General features: G+C 38.2%; 1 protein-coding gene across 1 annotated transcript; it reads right to left on the bottom strand.

The window, feature by feature from the left end:
- Positions 1–13,533: 13,533 nt before the first annotated feature.
- On the bottom strand, positions 13,534–19,464 carry LOC142344590 (uncharacterized). The gene has a single exon (XM_075396423.1). The coding sequence runs from the start codon at positions 19,462–19,464 to the stop codon at positions 13,534–13,536; it is 5,931 nt and encodes a 1,976-aa protein (XP_075252538.1).
- Between the last annotated feature and the right edge of the window lie 531 nt (positions 19,465–19,995).

The raw sequence follows: 19,995 nt of genomic DNA, 5'->3' as shown, positions 1-19,995 counted from the left end.
AAAATAGTTCCGGATCGCGTTGTAGCAAAATCAATAACATTGATATAGATAACAAACAGCAAAGATCCCGAGACCGAGCCCTGGGGTAGGCCAAATCTGAGATTTTCTGTTGTTAACTTTGTTAGCTCAATTTGGGTGAATTGCACTCTTTTACTGAGATAAGATCTAGGTATTTATAGGACAGGCCCCCTTTATCCGCATTTCGAAAATTTTTTAACAAAATTTGGTGGTCATCACTGTCAAAGGCTTTTTCAGGTCAAGGAAGGTGTATGTAGTTCCCACTGTATTATTTATCCAATTTTACCACAAGTCCTCAACAAGTTCTACGAGTGCATCAACTGCACTTCATTGGTCTCTGAAGCCGAATTTATTTTTGGTTGGGATAATTTTTTTGTTCACGAAAGAAACAATTCTGCTCTTTAAATTTTTATCGAAGGCTCTTCCATTTGCTGGTAAGATAGATATTGGCCGGTAATATGATGGCACAGTTTTATCAACATCTTTGGAAACTGGAATTTTTATTCACTATTTTTAAGCGTTCAGGATAGTAACCTAACTCCATGCATTTAATTAGAATTTTGCAATTTAAAGGAGCCATTGAGGAAGCAGTGTTTCTCAGAAAGTAGTTGTTAAGATAAAAGGTATCATCGCTGTTTTTTTATTGGTTGAGAATTTCTATTCATCATTTCAGATGTTTCTGTTTTACAGAGAAACATGCTACGTACAAATGGTTTGCTTGTATTTGTTATCAAGACAATACCAAAATTAGCTCACAAATTTTTAGCTATTTCTGACAAAAAACTCTTAAAAATAACTGTGTTTGCTTCAGAAATATACGGTTGTGTTGATTTTGGGTCATCAAATAGCTTTCTTTTGAGCTCAACAATTTCTATTACGTCTGTTGGCATTCTTATGTATTTTTTGATAAAATTGTCTCTATTTTGTTCCTACTAGATTTTTGACCATCTTTGAATTTTCTTCATACTTCTTTTTTGCTTCTGACAGATTTTTCTGTGAGGCATAGTTGTCTTCTGTGTTTTTTCCTGGATGCAGCGTTTTTATCTTCATTGTTAAACCAATTTTTTTAATTGTTGACTGAATTTTTTTTAAATAACATCATCTAATTCTCAATTCAAGAAATACTGGAACTCTTTTGGAAGAAAATTCCCTACAGTTTTACATGTTTAATACGTCTGCTAAAACTTTTTCAACGTAGGACTCAACATTTGTTTTCATTTTTTCAAAGGTTTTGCTGTTTTAAAGTGTTGACCATATGAGAGAACTGCAGGGTTTTTCACCTATAGCCCCTGCATTTGTTTGGGATATTTCTAATTCAACGCAAAAATGATCACTCAAAAAATTTTGTGACATTTTGTGGGGAAAGGAAATTTGTGAAAAACAGATCAAGTAATGTTTGTGTTGTTTTGTCTCCCGAGTGGCAGTATTAGGTCTTGCCTGTGTTAATCCATTTGTTTGCCAGATGGACGTTAGTTGTTTGATTTTTTTTCTTTATGATAAAAATTTACATTGAATTTACCACAGAGTAAATGTCTCTCAAGCCGAATTTATTTTTGGTTGGGATAATTTTTTTGTTCACGAAAGAAACAATTCTGCTCTTTAAATGTTTCTCGAAGACTCTTCCATTTGCTGGTAAGATAGATATTGGCCGGTAATATGATGGTACAGTTTTATCAACATCTTTGGAGACTGGAATTCTGTTCGCTATTTTTAAGCGTTCAGTATAGTAACCTAACTCCATGCATTTGTTTAGAAATTTGCAATTTAAAGGTATCATTGAGAAAGCAGTGTTTTTCAGAAAGTAGTTGTTAAGATAAAAAGTATCATCGCTGTTTTTTTATTGGTTGAGAATTTCTATTTATCATTTCAGATGTTTCTGTTTTATAGAGAAACATACTACGTACAAATGGTTTGCTTGTACTTGTTATCAAAACAATATCAAAATTAGCTCACAAATTTTAAGCTATTTCTGAAAAAACTCTTAAAATTAACCGTGTTTGCTTCAGAAATATACGGTTGTGTTGATTTTGGGTCACCAAGTAGCTTTCTTACGAGCTCAACAATTTCTATTACCTCTGTTGGAATTCTTATGTATTTTTTGATAAAATTGTCTCAATTTTGTTCCTACTAGATTTTTGACCATCTTTGAATTTTCTTCATACTTCTTTTTTGCTTCTGATAGATTTTTCTGTGAGGCATAGTTGTCTTCTGTGACTTTTCTTGGATGCAGCGTTTTTATCTTCATTGTTAAACCAATTTTTTTAATTGTCGACTGAATTTTTTTAAATAACATAATCTAAATCTCAATTCAAGAAGTACTGGAACTCTTTTGCAAGAAAACTACCTACAGTTTTACATGTTTAATACGTCTGCTAAAACTTTTTCTACGTAGGACTCAACATTTGTTCTCATTTTTTCAAAGGTTTTGGTGTTTTAAAGTGTTGACCATATAAGAGAACTGCAGGGTTTTTTACCTATAGCCCCTGCATTTGTTTGGGATATTTCTAATTCAACGCAAAAATGATCACTCAAAAAATTTTGTGACATTTTGTGGGGAAAGGAAATTTGTGAAAAACAGATCAAGTAATGTTTGTGTTGTTTTGTCTCCCGAGTGGCAGTATTAGGTCTTGCCAGTGTTAATCCATTTGTTAGCAAGATGGACGTTAGTTGTTTGATTCTTTTCTTTATGATAAAAATTTACATTGAATTTACCACAGAATAAATGTTTCACATTCGGTTTTACAACAATCTGGTCTAAAAAGTTTCCCAATATATGAAAAATTTTCTCATTACAGCAACTAAGGAGGATGTAAATGCCGCTTATAAGGGCTTCCATTTTCTATGGTTAAAAATTTTAGAAAAAGCCTGGACAGTTTTTCTCCAGTTTTCCAAGGAATTTAGCTTTTATCACTATAATTTACATAAATAACAACATCGCGACCTCTATTCTTCCTCTGCTTGCCTATTATGGTAATAAAATTTGGAGGAACAAACAATTCTATTCTATCAGTATTATTTAACCACCGTGATTCCGTTATGCATAAAACTAATGGTTGTTGTTCGTCGCTCACAATTATTTTGAACTCATCATAGTTTTTGAACAGAGATCTAATGTTTTGTGGCACTTGTGAACAGAGCTTTGAAAGAAAAAGACTTAAACAAAAGCGACCGCTGCATGTTTCTTCCTCTCCAATTTTCTTTTATACTTTTTTCCGTACTTGCACATTGATAAAAAACAGTAGTAAGCATAAGATAAAAATTGGTTATCTTAAATTTATAAAGAAAGAACAAAATATTGGAAAAAATAATTCAGAAAAAAAACAGAGCTCTAGTTTTAACGTTGACTGACTCAGCGAAAGTCACATAGTTGCTGTTTGTAGTGTCCGTCAGGATAACATCTAACGTCAAAAGCAAAGTGCGTATACTTGCAGAAAACACAAATAAGATGATGGCCCTTTTTAAGTTTTTGTTTGTCTTCCGCTTTATCAGTTTGAAACCAATTCATCAATTGAATCCTGTTTGAAAACATCAAAATTATCAACAGAATAGAAAATAAGAAAATAGATGGGAAGATTTTCCTTATCATGAGTATCATAAGATCTTGTATTTTGCTTCTCAAGTGCGGGGAGGTATTAATGCTCCGGATTATCGTTATTTGGTCTTGGGTTGTTTACTTGTATAGACTTATTTAAGTATTTGACACTCCATTTAAAAAAATATTTCATTTCAGTGTCTTTTTTCGATCATAAAAATGCTGCTGGGGAATTACATATGTGATTCTTTATCAATAAGGTAAAAAAGTCAATGTAAGTAAAACACTTCATGATTTGATTCCCGGTAATCATATAAAAATCATATATGGTTTTTGGGTAATCATACAAAGATTAAATATGATTTATTTGTAATCTTACATTGACAAAGCATAAGTTCTGTGATCGTACTAAAAAATCAAGAATGGAAAATATGAAATCACACATGATTTTTGTATGAAATCAAAGAAACTTCAACCCGGGTCAAAAGAATCTATTTTGAGCGCATTTAACTCATTTAAGTGTATTTAAGCGCATGGATGAAAAGCCCCTAAATATTTTTTATCTTAGTTGGGCTTCAGCACAAAAAAATGACAAATTATATGTCCTTGTGTATGTGAGCAGTCATATGTGCCAGACAGAATATCTAAACTGTCCTGGTGTCCAAATTGACTTGAGTCGATGTCCAGACTTACATAAACTAACCAGACGTTTTCCGTCCTTTAGACTTTGATTCTTTTACTAGACTTTCGTACGTTTACAACATTTTGTAGATTCCTGAGACTTTCTTGCATTCGTGTCTTGAATTTCGTGTATTAAATTTTGGACTCGCGTACTTTCGTCCTTTCAACAAACTTTCTTGCATTCATGTCCAATTTTTTTGCTCTCATTCCAGAGAGTGACAATTTCAACATTTTTTTGCTTTCAAGTTCAGAATTTCATGGGCTCAATGGATTTTGCGGGCTCCGAAAACTAATTTCTCGTGCGTTCATTTCCACACTTTTTTGGGTTCACTAATGGACATTTGAATTATTTCTCTTTATAAAAATATTTTGCACGATCTTTTTTCCAACTTTATGCTTTTTGCCTCGTTTAAGTTTTGAACAACAAAGCTGGGCAGTAATGTGCGTTTGCACATAAATTTCCGCTCCCACGAATCCTAATTTTTATTTTACTTTTGACGTACTTATCTACCGTATGAAGAGATTAGAAGAGATGAATCTCTTCAGTTTGTGCCTCTCCCCCCAGTATGTTATGTGCCCCCCCGTTACATAGCACGTGTCATTAGGAAGTAAATAATTTTGTAAAAATATGGTTGGTGCGCTTGGGGGTTGCAAATAATATACATCCACTAAGCTGGTGGGGGGCACAAACGGAAAAGATCCGAAGAGATATATAAAGATGTTTGAGTGAAAAACAATTGTCACAAACCCAAACTAATAAATGAATTACATAATACCATGACGCATAAAAAAACATTTGCAACAATCAAAGTAACTTCGAAAAAATCAACGAATAGTAGTTAATTTAACAAACTGAAAGTTTTGAAGACAACTCATAGTATCAGAGCCAGTAAAACAAATAGCTTGCAACGGAACGCATTAAACATGCAAGACATACCTCGATAATCAGAATGTGTCTTAGGGCTACAAAAATGACAACGTACAAAGCCAAAAGCAACGAATTCAATAGAAAAGTGCATCTAAGTCAAAAAACGCGTGGAAATGAACTCGCTTACCGGACTGAGTTTTGATTGGCTATCAAATATATATGACTTTTCATTAGTGGGATCGACCTACAAGTTTGATTTTTTTTGAAAAAAATATTATTAATAATTTAACAGCCATTAGGCATTCATGCAAAGAATTAGATAAGTTCACTTCATCCTCCTTTGGAGACCAATTACACTTTCAACAAGCAGACAAAACCATGAGGCAACAGAATTGAAGCAAATTCCGGCAACACACAAAATTTTGCTAAAAACTACAAAAACACATTGTGAAAGCCATAAAAACCAGGAACGATGAATCCCTGAAAACAAAATAAGATTTCCTTAGCCCTCATTTTATCGTTGTTGGCCTTTTTTTAAAAATCGAACATGGATATAAAAAGTGAATTGTCACTGGGTCACTTGAGAAAGACCAAAAGAAAAATATGTAACGAATCAAAAATAAATAGCTCCGGAATAGAATTCGAATTCTTCAGATTGCAAACTTCTCAATGAGACAAGAACTAGAATTTCTAGCAACTGGGTTAGAGCAATTTTACTCAGGTCATTTGTAAAAACAGCTAAGGAACACAGGTGTTTCAGTTGAATGAAAGCTTTTGGAAAGTCAAAAAAGGTAAGCAGAAAACCGTAGATTTCAAGTCTTTTGTCAATACGTTTATTCGTTCGGGCTACGTTTTCGTTTCAAGTTTTCTACCAGATGCATTCTGTGCTGTAACATTGTTTGGAGCAAATAACAAAAAGTTTTCATCTACAAGATCAAAATATAAAAAAAACGACAATTTGATAGAACATAAAATCTAGAAAGCAGCTCCTATCCCAAAAAATATTTTTATGTGCATAGAGAAAAACCAATTTGTCTTGTTGAAGAATTGGGATATTTATATGCTAGATCTTGCAAGACTCTTGTATGATAATGCATAATCTTGTAGGCCTCTCACAAGACTCTTACCAGAAAAACGTTAACCTTGCAAGATTTTTTGCAGATAACCGTTTTTCATGTAAGATTCTTACCAGATATTTGTCGACTTTGTAAGACTCTTGCCAGGAATCTGTCGCTGCAGAAAGGTTCCAGACAGAAAACCATCTTATATTGAACAATGAAAAATAGCGAAAGCAATTTGTTTTAAACGTTTTAATTACTGATAAAATTATCAACGTTTGAATTAAGACTTCTTCCGGAAATCAAAAAATAATATCTTTAACTTTTTCTACCAGTTCTTCTAAATATACTTCTGTGCACTTTATGTTTTTCCGAAAATTTCAATCTAATCCGAGCGATCCAATTTGGTTAATATAAAAATTTATAATGGCGATACATTGCTACTTAAAGCTTTTGCAAAAAGGATTTAATGGCCAAAAAATTTTAAAAAATAGAAGTTTGCCTGTTTACATTTGAAGTACGTGCACTTTTTCAAAATTTTTAATTTTGATGCAGGATAATCATTAAGCAGACTTTCATGCGTTCATGCGCAGACTGTTTTTGCGTTCAAGATTAGACTTTCTTGAGTTCATCCGACCCTTTGGTGCATTCATATTCAGACTTTCGTGCGTTTTCGATGCTTGCGGACTCTGTGATTTCCGATGCTTGCGGACTATGTAATTTTTTTGTTTTTGCTAGTGTTTCCATTTTTTGTTCTTTTGTGACATATACCTGATGATAGGTCTAAATTTTGTCCCAGGACGTTTAATTGAGCCTATATAAAGACTCTAGTTCATAGTTATTTGTTTTATTGACTTTTAAGTGAATTTTGTATTAAACAAAAAGTACAAGATTTTTTCAACTGTCTCTTTTTGCAATCCTCGTTTTGGCCAGCATGTAACCAAACATCACTAATATGAAGTCTCAGCTACTTCTGTTGACTCCAACGAAAAGTTCTCTGCTGGTTTTTTGTTTTGAATGATGACTTTGTCCATTTAGTTTCATAAATTTTCCAGTTTTCGATAATGTTCATTTTTTATGTCCCATTCCTACGCAGTCTTTTTTATAACTAAGACCCGCTGATGTTCAGGTTAGGAGCAAGTGATGAAATCCAGTTCTTGCAAATTGCCTGTAATAATCATAATGCCTTCAACAAGGTGGTGTTGTCAATTTTTGTGATGTTTTGGCATCGACTTCTATTTGTTATTTTGTATTCTGGCAGCCAAGTCTCATTATAACAGGTACCAATAGTCTTCCTAAGGTGTTGCATGTTAATGCATCGCTTTTGATTAAATTTTTCTCTCTGCTATAATTTTTGGAAAAAGTTTTTGTCATAAGCATGTTTAGACTTTTGAGCCTTACCATTTTCTGAAATGATTTTTTGGTCAAATTAAATCTTAGTCTGCAAAAAAGTCACAAACCAATTCCAGTGAGCTATTTTTTATTCTTTTTTCACAATTTTTTTTTAGTTTCAGCCATTTGACAATTCGATTTTTGGCTTTTTTACTACCAGCCTCCACATATTTTTTTCTTTCATACAATTATACAATTTCTAGGACTTTTGCTTTCTTTTTAAATCATAACTTTAACGGTTGGTCAAATTGGCTATGAAAAGTTCTCAATTGAACCTTTTTAAAGTTTCAGTTGACAACGTTTTAACGGCTTCAATTTCATTTTTGCGCAAACTTAATTGATTTTCTTTTTCTTGTCGTCTTTGTTTTTGATTTTGTTTTCGTGTGACATTGACTGGATAATGGCAGGTCTCAATTGCTTCCCATGGAGTTTAATATTAAAAGAAAACGAATGTTTTAGTGGATTCATTTAATATCTATTGATTTTCACCACTATGGAAATAGTTGTTTTCACAAAAGAGACTTTTTTGTACCTTTGCATTTTTCTGCTCTTTTTGTCGACCTGTTACCCAGTCGCATTGAAGACAAGTCCCATATCTTTTACAATGACGAATAATCTAATTGTTTTTGTTTGTTATTTAGTAATTTGTTTTCTCTTTGTCTAAATCGTTTTATCTGATGAATTTGATTTTGTTTGTTTAACTATGATCATCGGGTTTTCATCGTTAATAATGTTTGTGTTTTGATTGTTTCAATCGTTTTATCTAGTAGTCTTGTTATCAACAAATTTCGTCGACCCTCTAATGTGGTATTATCTTATTCCATCGGTGGTTTATTAAGTTATTTGTTAGTTTTTAAACAACTTGTATCTCTTCCTCTTTTAGTATTCAATTAAGTCAAGAATGTGGATGAGCGGGTTCGTAACATTGTGTGCCAACGCAAACTACCGAGCCTCCTTGTTATAAATTATGTTCAGGCAAATAACACCGTTTGTTGACATTTTCTTTCTCAGAGAAATCGCACAATAACAACGCTTGCAAGATACAAAAATTTTAATTTTTTGTTGCTGGTATAAATTTCGCGGCGAAGGGCTCCTTATTGACAGCAATCATAAGATGGTGGCCTGCAAGCTACAATCAAAACTCAAGCTCTGCACGAGGAGGCGCACAAGAGAATGGTTTAACGTTGCTGCCTTTCGCCGTCCAACGACAGTGTGCAAGTACTGTCAAGAGTTCCTAAGCGTTGCAAAGGCCCCGCAACCTTACATTCGGTTGATGACAAATGGGAGCAACTGATGCAAACTGTAAAGAACGCTGCCTCAAAAAACTAGGAAAAACCCGCGCAACCCACAAGTCTTGGACCCCAGAAGAAAACTTTAAGGCCAACAACTTGTTAAGACAGCGTCTGGACCGAAGAGCGAATTTCGGATGAATTGAGGACTTCCATACTCTTACCGTTTCACAGATGTGCGGCAACTACTGAGGAATCTCACTTCTTTGTATCGGTTTTAAAGTTATCGAAGCCCTTTTATTGGACAAGTTGTCTGAGCACTGCGAAACCGCAGCCCGTGACAATCAGGCGGGATTTAAAAAGAAGCGAGGCTGTCGCGACTAAATTTTTGCCTTGCGCCAGATCGTAGAGCAGCGCAATGAAAATAACCGCACGACAGTTATGATTTTCATTGATTTTAAAGCAGCGTTCAACAGCGTCACACGGGATGCAAATTGGCAAGTTGCTGAACTGCACGGCCTGCCCAATAAGATTCTCAATATCATACGTAACATGTATCATGACCCAGTTAGAATTTCCAGGAAGAACAACCTCCTCTCATACCCGTTTGCATTGAAGTGTGGAGTAGAACAAGGGGGCTATCCCGTCCCTTTTTTATTTGCTGATCTGTTGGATACGCAAATAAAAACGACCGCAGGGTCTCCCTACGAAATTGAGCTGGACACGCTTATGTGCGATCTGGATTACGTAGAGGGCATCTGCAGACTGGGAGATAAGAAACCGCGGGCGAAGGAAGAAGTCGCAGGCGAAGTTGGCCTCAAAAACGTAGGCCGAACCAAATGCATGTTTTCGAATACATAAACATCCACCATCTATTGCAACGGGCGCGCTTTGGAAAATATCACCAACTCCGACTATCTTGCAGGCAGAATAACACACAACGGTGACATAACCAAAGAAATCCACCACGGAATAGCCGGAGCAACAGCAAAGTTTGCGCTACTAGAGAGATTCTGGGCAAGCATGGACTTAACCGCTGACACCAAGACGCTACGAAGAGCTGCAAAAATGGACATGTCTATACGCACCCTCTTCTGTCAAATAGGACTCAAATGGTGCGGACACGTGATTTGAATGTCAGACGAGAAGATAATGAAAGAGGCAATGAACTTCGATAAGGCCCTCTCCTGGAAAAAACAACCAAAAAGTATCAGAAGAACACGGAGGTCAACAGTAGCAGGAGACTTAGAGCCGGTCTTGAAACCACCTCGAATTCGCACTGATGCCTGGAAGAAAACATAGAAAACAACCGAAGAAGTAGCGATGGACGGGTCAAGATGGCGCGCTGTCGTTGGAAAATCACTACGCGTGGCTGCTGATGAGCAGCAATGCCTGATACAATAATGATGAGATGATGTAAATTTGTCGAAAGCTAAAGATGATTTCACCTGCACTAGATTTTTTACAATAGTACAGAAAGCTGTTAGGGTATAGACAAAAAAAGATTTCACTGTGGAGGGTCTTATAAATAAAGTGCTTATTTTTGATTTGAGTGTTTAGAAAATTTGAATCAAAGTCGCACGGTAATTTTTACAATGATGGGCAGCTCTTATTTGGGAAGGGTTTCAGTTCTCAACAACCCAACAATTTTGGTGTTCTGAGCAGTTGGGGATGTCAGCTTCAGTCCAATTAAAAGTGTCTAACGATATATTTTCCTGTGTAACTGGCAGAGTTTCTAGTTTTCCTTTCTCGAAACCTTGAACGCTTGGCTCCGTTGAAATGAATGGCGACTGCGTGAACATAGCGCCACCCGAGTTGAATTTTGGTCAAAAAATAATGTAAGATTAGCGGTAAAGAATGGTGAAAAAAATTTTCACCGCAAAGCGCCCGCTTTCATAGCGTTGAATGCATTGATAGCCGTGAAATTTAGTGTTGAATTTAGCGATCAATATTTGTAAGATCTGCAATTTTAGATGTGAATTTTTCTCAACGTATCCTGGTAGCGCTGGAAATTTTTTTTACCGCATTGTGCTGTTAGCGGTGAAAAGTTCTCTTTCCCCGCTTAAGCGTTCAAAGAAAAATTTTTCACCACTACCAACAGAATGCGGTGAAAAAAATTTTTCAGCGCTACCAACCGAATACGGTGAAAAAAACTTTGAACACTTAAATCATTGTTGATCGTACAATAATTCACCGCCACATCATATTTTTACATTATGTGAACCAGCAGCGAAGCTGTGTTTGTGTGAACGACAATCCAGACACCTGCAGACATGTTTGTTAACTTTTTAGTCTCAATATAGTGCTGGATTTCTTAATTACTCAATAGTTCGAACAAGTGTCAAATTTAACTTTTCTTTCTGAGAAAAAAACAGGAAACAAAAATTTCATCACAAAACAAAAAAATACAACCAAGAGGTACTAATTCTGATTTTATGCAAAATATGCTCCACAAACACAAGATTTTGGGTTTTCATATACAAAAAGTAATTTTGAAATTTAAATGCGCAAAATGATTACAATGAAATCACTGAGTAGGCCTAAATTTAAGAGTGTGTTATTTTTTTAGCACCGTGCAAGTCTGAAAACATATTTGGCTGTCTGGCAGGTCTTGGCCGAGACTTGGGAAAGATTTTCGATAACATCTTTAGCTCAAAACCAATTTTTCAAACACAAGCCAGCAAGAGTTTTGAAATACAGAATGCAATGAAGCTGCACCTGCCCTCTTGGCTGGGTACAGCTAGCCAGATTTCACTAAAGTCACCGTTTACATTTGCCCCAGTTCATGTTTTGGACAGGTCGTACGACATCAAATGCGGGTTTTTTTTAAATCCAGCTGATTGGACCCAGGAGGGCAGGCGCAACTTCATGGTAGCACTCCTTTTTTCAGGTTTGAAAATCCAGCAATTTATAATCTAAAAACTCAAAAAACTGTCTTTGGCTCTGATTGATTGAAAATGCTGCTACATACCGCTCAGAAACACCTGATAACATATGCAATTATGCATTATTGAGACCAGAGTGATGTTTTAGCTAATATCATTTGGTATCAATCAGAGCTGCAGAGATGTGTTTCAAAAGTTGTAACGAAAATGTAGACCGCTACTGACATTCTGTATTTCAAAATTTTTGCCGGCTAATGTCTCAAACAATGCTTTTGAGTTAAGAATCTGCTCGTAAATCTCTACCAGGTCTCGGCCTAGACCTGGCAGACTGCAAAAGTTGTTTTCAGACTTGGACGAAGCTAAAAAAAGACACTCTTGAATTTAGGCCTATTCAGTGGATTCCAGTACATTCATTCTGCGCAAAATTACTTTGTGTTCTATGAAAACCCAAAAGTCTGTATTTGTGGAGCATATTGTGCATAAAATCAGAATTGGTACCTCTTGGTTGCGTTCTTTTTTTTGGTTTGTGATGAGATTGTTGGTTCGTGTTGTTTCTCTGAAAAGAAAGTGAAATTTGGCTTTTGCTCGACAATGGCAGTCAATGCAAAACAAAGTTATCGATCAAAAAAAATCAATAAAAGACAAGTGAATATTTGCGATTGAAGAATATTTAGAGCAATAAAATTAGAGATGTTATTGCACTTTTCTTCTCTTCACAATCCAAATGAAAAACAAGATAAAAAAGAATCTGCTTAAATATTGGTCGCTATCTTTCTTTTAAAATATGGTCTTTGTTTTATCGCGTTTTCCATTTGCAGGAGTTAATAAAAAACGTATTTTTCGATAAATAATTTTGGCAACAATAGGGCGGCACTCAAAATCCAACAGTGATCCGTTCACAGTGAAACAATTCATAGATACTTTTAGAGTTACGAATCAATATTTCTAAAAACAAAAAACAGAATAAACTAGAATGTTGCTTTCTTCTTATTTTCTTGCTTGAAGTTATACTTAATTAACAAAACTGACAGAGAGCTGCATGAAGTATGATGTTCTAATTTAAAAAGCTTTTAAAAGTAAGAAGTCCATGATCTTCGGTAAAAAAGCTAACGAAATCCTTGGATTCGAAAAAATTATTTTGAATAGCAAAATAATTTTCCAGAAAAAAATAATTAAAAATATCTTTTTTTTAAAATGACATTGCTTTCATGAAAATTTAGCAAAATAGTTTGAAAAAAGTCTTAAGAGCAACATAACAGTTATCGTGCAATGAACTTGGAAAAATAAAAATTTTTTTAAGTAAAATAAAATTTGATGGAATAAGTTTTTTTTTTAAAAAAAAGAGACAAACATTTGCTTCTGAGAAAATCCGTTAAGAATTGCTGTTTATGCTCTTCGGCCTAAGTCTTGCATACCAAGACAACTTTTCATTAATATTTGTATTTCTGAAAGTCGCAACTATGGTAGCAAATCAAGCTCTATAAATACATCATAATTCGCGCCATTGGCTCACAAGTTATGGTCAAAAACGGGAAATCCCTTACTATAAATAATATTGAAAGTGAACGTCAACCACTTCTGACTTCTTCAATAAAATCAACATATAAAAAGCTTCAACGAAAATAGGTTGGGGGAATGAAAATCATGAAATGAAAGGGTTTTGGAGGACGAAAGTGTAGGTGGGGGGAGGAAAATGAGGGTGTGGGGGGAGATAAAATATAAAGGAACTTGGTTCCTTTACACTCCCGGCAACAAAAGCAAGCATTTGATATGAAAATGTAAACACAATAAAGCAAAAAGTTTTCATTCCGACATTGAGTTTTGTGTGTGTGTGTGTGTGAGTGTGTGTGTGTGTTTCGATGAACTTGTTTCAGTGACCCTCCGGCGCACCTGACGATTGTGGGAACACACGGCTTAGGGTTACTGCTGGTCTTTGTACCATTCCTGTAGCCGTCTGGATGTCGAAACTCCTGGCTATCCCGTCTGAACCTCTGTGTGCTTTCACAATCTTCCCAAGAGGCCAGATGCCTCTGGGTGTGAACTCCTTGAGCACCCACACAATGTCACCTTCATCCAGCTCATCATGTGATCTTTGCCACTTCGTTCTCTTGTTGAGCTCAGGAACATATTCCTTCAGCAACCTGCTCCAGTAGTGATCAAGTAGTGTCTGCGTCAACTTGAAGTCCTTAGTGGAGAACCGCTGGTTGCTGTTCACAAGAGGTTTCAAACACATGTGAGGTCGGCGAAGGAGGAAGTGATTCGGAGTAAGTGGTCCCTCATCTGAGATGCTGCAGCCCACATGAGTTAATGGCCTGGAGTTCAAAATTGCCTCGGCCTCTGCCACAACTGTCTGGAAAACTGAGAGTTTTAGTTTCCGACTGCCCAGCACTATTAGTAGACTCCTCTTCGCGGTCTGTATCAGCCTCTCCCAGACTCCTCCGAAGTGTGGTGCCAATGGAGGGTTGAAAGTCCACTGAATGTTCTGTTGAGCCAATTGCAGTCTGATGTACTCATTGTCTGGCTTGTAGCTTCTCTGGAACTTTAACTTCATTGCTTGGTTGGCTCCAATGAAATTTTTGCCATTGTCACTCACAATGAGGTCAGGGTATCCACGTCGTGAGACAAATCTGCGGATTGTCATGAGAAGACAATCAGTTGAGAGGTCATGGCATACTTCTAGGTGGACAGCTCTGGTGACCAGGCATGTGAACAAGCAGACGTAGTGCATCTGGGTGCCCTCTCTCTTGTCCTCAATGTAGAAAGGTCCAAACATTTCCATTCCTGTGTTGACAAAAGGGTACTGCTTGTTTGCATCTGGAAATCTGAATTCAGGAAGATCGGCCATCTTAGGTCTCACATTGTCTGCCCTCCATCGCCTGCAAATGAAACAGTATTTCCCCAGACTTCGCAGCACTTTTCTCAATCCAATCATCAAGAAAGTCTGTTGCAGGTGAGCCTTCACATGTTCCACACCCTGATGGCCACAGTCATGGTGCGCCTTTTCAATCAACAGTCTTGCAATTTTGCTCCTGCTATGGAGAAGAAGCGGATGTTTTGAATTGTAGGTTAGAGGTGCCTTGTTGAGTCTTCCTCCTACCCTCAAGAGTCCGTCTTCATCTAGAAAAGGCGTGAAGGGCATCAGCTTGTCTCCTTTCTCAAGATTGCCTCCCTTCAACAGTGCAGAAATTGTTCCTGAGAACAACTCGTTTTGGGACATTTTGATGAGGTAGTTCCTTGCCCTGTTCTCATCTGATGCAAAAGTGTTAGTGTTGGATGTCTCAGGTGATTCGTTTTGTCTTCTAGTTCGAACTTTTGCCCTGAAGCGTCTTATTGCCTGGAACACCATTCTAGTAGAGTTGAGCAGTCGACTCCATGTTGAAAATTTGTCAACCTCAATGACCGGCGTCTGAAGTTGTGTCGCTTGTGTGGCGCATATGTGGGGATCACTGTCCTCGGCAAAATTCCAAGAGTCTTGAGGTTTGCTCAGAAAGTCCGGTGGTTGGAGCCACAGCTTTGGTATGTCTGATGGGGTGAGGCCTCGTGTTCCATGGTCAGCGGGATTCATCTTTCCAGGGATGTGTCTCCAATTCTCTTGGTCGGAATTCTCGTGAATTTTGGTTAATCTGTTGGCAATGTACATTTTCTGTCTTTGCTTGGATTGGATCCAACCAAGTGTAGCGGTGCTGTCTGTCCAAAAGTGTTTTGAACTTATTGTAGCTGTCATCTCGCTCTCACAGAACCCAGCTAGCTCTGCTCCAAGTGTTGCAGCTTCCAACTCCAGTTTTGGAATGCTCAACTGCTTGATCGGTGCCACTTTTGTTTTACTGATCACATATCGGGATGTGGAAGATCCATCGGCGTTCGTTGTCCTCACATAAACTATGGCAGCAATTGCACTCATTGAGGCATCAGTGAACGTGTGAAGTTGATGGGTTCCATTGGTGCTGGGAATCAAGCATCTGGGAATTTCAATTGGAGTCATGTTGTCGAACTCATCCATCCACTCCTGTAGTTCCTGTTGGTAGCATTCTGACACAGGTTGATCCCAGTTTCTTCCCTCTTTAATGATTCTTTGGAGGCTGCATCTAATTCTGATGGCAAAGGGTGATATCAGTCCGATTGGATCGAACAGAGAAGCTGCCATTGAAAGAACCTTTCTTTGGGTCATCTGTTGTCCTGTGTAGAGAAACTTTGGTTTTGCAAACATCAACTTGTCAGTTTTGGGGTCCCACGTCTGACCAAGGATTCTTTGGGCTTTCATTTCCGCCTTGTCTTCTTCCAGTAGGTTTTCTAATGCGGCTGGTCTGTTGCTCAAGAACTTCGTCAGATTGAATCCTCCTGTATGTAAAACAGTTTTGATCTCCTCTGCACTTCTGCGGGCCTCCTCTTCAGAAGGGTAGGTCTGCATGAAATCATCCATGTAGAACTGCTGCATGATTGATGTGTAGGCCTCTGGATGTTCTTGTTTGTGGTCATTTGCACACTTCTGCAGAACAAATATCGCACAAGAGGGTGAGCATGTGGCTCCAAAAATGAGTCGATTGTATTTGAAGATCTTTTCATTGCCATCCTCTGTCCAGAGAAAACGGAGATAGTCTTGGTCTTTTGGTTGGATGCCAATCTGCATGAACATTGCCTCGATGTCCGCTGTGATTGCCACTGAGTACTGTCTGAAGCGGAGAAGAAGGCCATGCAGGTTGCAGAGTAGATCCGGCCCTGTCAGCAATGCATCATTGAGTGAGAGTCCCTTATATTTGGAAGCAGCGTTTGTGACTCTGCGGATTTTGTCTGGTTTCTGTTTGTTGATCACTGGGTGATGGGGAAGGTACCAGACAGAGTGTCTGCAACTGGGGTCTGCAGTTGTGATGTAGTTTTTATCCAAATCTTTTTTGATTGTTTCCTCATAGCGGTCTCTCAAGTTTGTGTCCCTCTCCAACCTCTGCTGCAGAGCGTGCCACTGAACTTTGGCCATGAAGTAGTTGTTAGGTAGTGTGATGTCTTTCTTCCATGGAAGTCCAATCTGGTATCTGTCACCAATGTGTCTTATGGTATCATTGAGGATGGAAACCGCCTCCTTGTCGTCTGAAGACTGTCCCTTTGAAGAACACTGATTGAAGTTCACTCCCTCAATTGTCCAGAAGAGCTGGAGAAGATCTTCATCTGGATCGTCTTGCCGTCTCTTGATATGATTGAAAAGTGTTATGTTTGTGCTGTTTGACTGTCCAACCCTCTTCTGTGTGTACCTCTGAGGAATGGGCCCTGTCAGTGTCCAGCCAAGCAGAGTGTTGACTCCGTATGGTGTACCAGTGGGTCCCGTTGTGAACTGTCTGGGAACTGTTGCTGTGAATGCGTCTGCTCCAATCAGTATTCCGATCCGGTTGTCCCTGATTGTTGGAAATCTTATGCTCTGGAGGTGAGAATGGTCTCTGCAGATCTCATTCAACATTTCAATTTGAACTCTTGGCATGCGAAACTCGTCCATTGCTGTTGCGTACACAGGGATTCTGATCACAGGACAACTGCTGTACAAAGCTCCTATGCCGATCATGACATCTGCTGTTTTGACTGAGTGTTCACCATGAAGTGAAGCTAGTGGTAGGGTTATGTCTTTTGGTTGTTGAACTTGAAGTGCATCAGCAACCTTCTGTGTTATTTGAGTATTGTCACTGCCACTGTCCAGCAATGCGTAGGTTTCAATGCAAAGATCTCTGCTGAAAAGTGTTACTGGTATTGCCTGCAACTGAATCTGCGGTCTGATCCAAGAAGTCTCCTGCTGGTTGCTGCAGGTGTAGTTTTGTTGCGGAGTAGTTGCCTGCTGCTGAGCCACAGTGCGTTGATTGCTACTCCGCTGTCTGTTGTTGTTGTCGTTCTGCGTGTTCATCGGCTGAGGCTGAAAACCATTTTTGTTCCAGTTGCCCCTGTGTGAAGTACTGCTGTTAGATCCACCATGTCTGTTTTGAGTTCCACTCTGTTGGTTGTAGTTTGAACTCGTCTGCTGCCTTTGGTTTTCATTGTTAAAGTTACGTCCATAGTTTGACTGGTTTCGGTTGGTTTGGGGTCTGAAGTTATTTTGTGAGTTTTGGTTCCAGTTCCCATTTGGTTGTGCATATTGTTGCATCTGCCTTGCATCTGTCCTATGGAGTGTTGAGTGATGGAAGCCATTGCATCTGTCCACAAGGCACCTTGTTTTTGATTGACAGAGACCCTTTTCATGACCTCTTAGACAGTTAGGGCAGAGATTGAACCTTCTCACACAACACTGTCGGTCATACACTGTTTTTTCCAAGTATTCGGGACATCGACCAAGGTTGTGGTTTTGTGAGCAGAGTTGACATGACACATCTGGTGGCCTCCTTCTAGAAGAACTGTTCACTCTGGTTCTCTGGTTCCGTTGTGGGGAGATGTCCTCACACGCCTCTGCGTAGGAGTCAATCCAATCAGCAAAGTTGGTAAGGTTAGGTTGCAGCAAGGCTTGGCTTCTTGTGTGTTGATTCCATCTGATTATCATGGTAGCGTTCAGTTTGTCTCTGGCCATTCTCAGGACGGCTGAAGACTTGAGGTCAGCTTCAAAGTTGTGAAGCCTGAATGTTTGTACCAGTCTCCTCAAGAAGGATGAAAAGCTCAAAAAAGTGTTTGGTTCGTCCAGTCTGGGTTTCGGCCACTTCTCCAATTGATCTAGGTATGCAGCGACAATATGCTGTGGTTTGCCAAACTTTCTGGTCAGTTCAGCGATAGCTTCATGGTAGTAGTCCCCATTGTATGAGTATCCACTTATGGAATCTCTTGCCTTATGTGTTACAGAGTTTTGGAGGTATGTCATTTTTTGAGCGTCTGAGAGGCCACTGTTGTTGTGAATGGTCGCTTTGAAGAAGCTGAACCACTGGTGCCATTTCAAAGGATCACCTGTGAAATTATCAATTGATATCTTGGGCAAACTCATTGTGTTCTGTATCATCAGTGCCTGGTGTTGCATCCAGTCTGGTGGAGAACTCGGGAAACTCGGGAAGCCATTGTATAGGTTGTTGTTAGAGCCGTTGTTATAGTGTACTTCATGCCCGGTACAACTGTTCAGTGGTTGTTGATTTTGTGGTGTGTACCTATGGCTCATGGTAGGACCAGCTTGGCTATTGATGTGAAAAGAAAGTGGTTGTTGCAAATGCCCAGCTCTATCCTCACTCTCATGTTGGTTCTGTCCTCGAACATGGTTCTCTTCTCTCGATAGAATTGAATTTTGCCAGCCCTCATCTATTCTCAAGGCCCCTGTGAGAAATTCTCTGTTCCTTCCTCTCTCTTCAATGTTAAAAACGGGTTGAGAATTATCAGGGTCTTCTGAGTCGGACGAGTCAGCTTTGTTTGTTTCCTGATTGTTGCGGCTTGGCAACTGATGTTTCATTTGTTTCATTGCTCTATTGCATAAAGGGTACTGTTTTCTCAGTAGATTAGGGGAAGGCGCTGCTGATGTGTTGAAAGCAGATTCAGTGTCACTTGCATCCGTTCTGTGTGCTTTTGCTCTCTGTTTGCATTTCAGCATGGTTATGTTTCTTTCAGCAGATTCATTAGCAAGTGTTGTCAACTCTTCACTTGTTAGCTGTAGCTTCATGAGTTCACTGCAACTTCTGTCCAACTGCTCTTTTTGAGACCTCAAAAGTTCCAAAGTTTCACGTAGTATGCTTAGACCTTCGTTACTATTGCTTTGTTCTTCGAAGAGGTCTTTTACTGCGTTCCACTCTATCACTTTCAGCTGAAGTTGTTGCTTGAGGCTGTTCTTTGCTGTTGATGATGCTTTGGACTTGTTTGGCATGTTGATTGTGTTAGAAGACTTTTCTTATTTTACAAAGTTTATACTGCACTGTTACTGCACTATGTTTCCTTGTAACAGCCCTATTCTAGTTTTTGTTATGTTAAACCTATTAGTTAAATGAGGCTGTTGCTTACTGTGCTTAGCTAAGGCTTTTGTTTAATGTTTGATTGCTATGTTTATGCTTGTCGCTATAACTAAGTGATGTTTGATACAGATATGATGCTAATCAGAAGTTGCATAGAGTTAAACTTTTCCACTAATCAGTGAAATTCTTACAAACTTAGATAAATTAGATGTTTGTCTGGTTGCCTATTTGATTCTCGAGCGCGACAGAAGGAACCCTAACCTGTGGTGGTTAACTTTCGACTATTGTGTGTGTCTACTGACACTGGTGGGGGGATAACTTCACGTTCCTATAAACCTTAAGGTAGCAAGGGCATACCAGGCCTTGCAACTAATCCTAAGTTAATGTGTGTGTTGGTGGTGCTTTAAATTTCACCTAGAGGAGGATCTACTCCTTTCAAAACTAAT

Source organism: Convolutriloba macropyga, chromosome 1 (assembly GCF_964194025.1).
Source record: "Convolutriloba macropyga chromosome 1, txConMacr16.3, whole genome shotgun sequence".
NCBI classification, from domain to species: domain Eukaryota; kingdom Metazoa; phylum Xenacoelomorpha; order Acoela; family Convolutidae; genus Convolutriloba; species Convolutriloba macropyga.
This window is presented reverse-complemented; position numbering and strand designations above follow the sequence as displayed.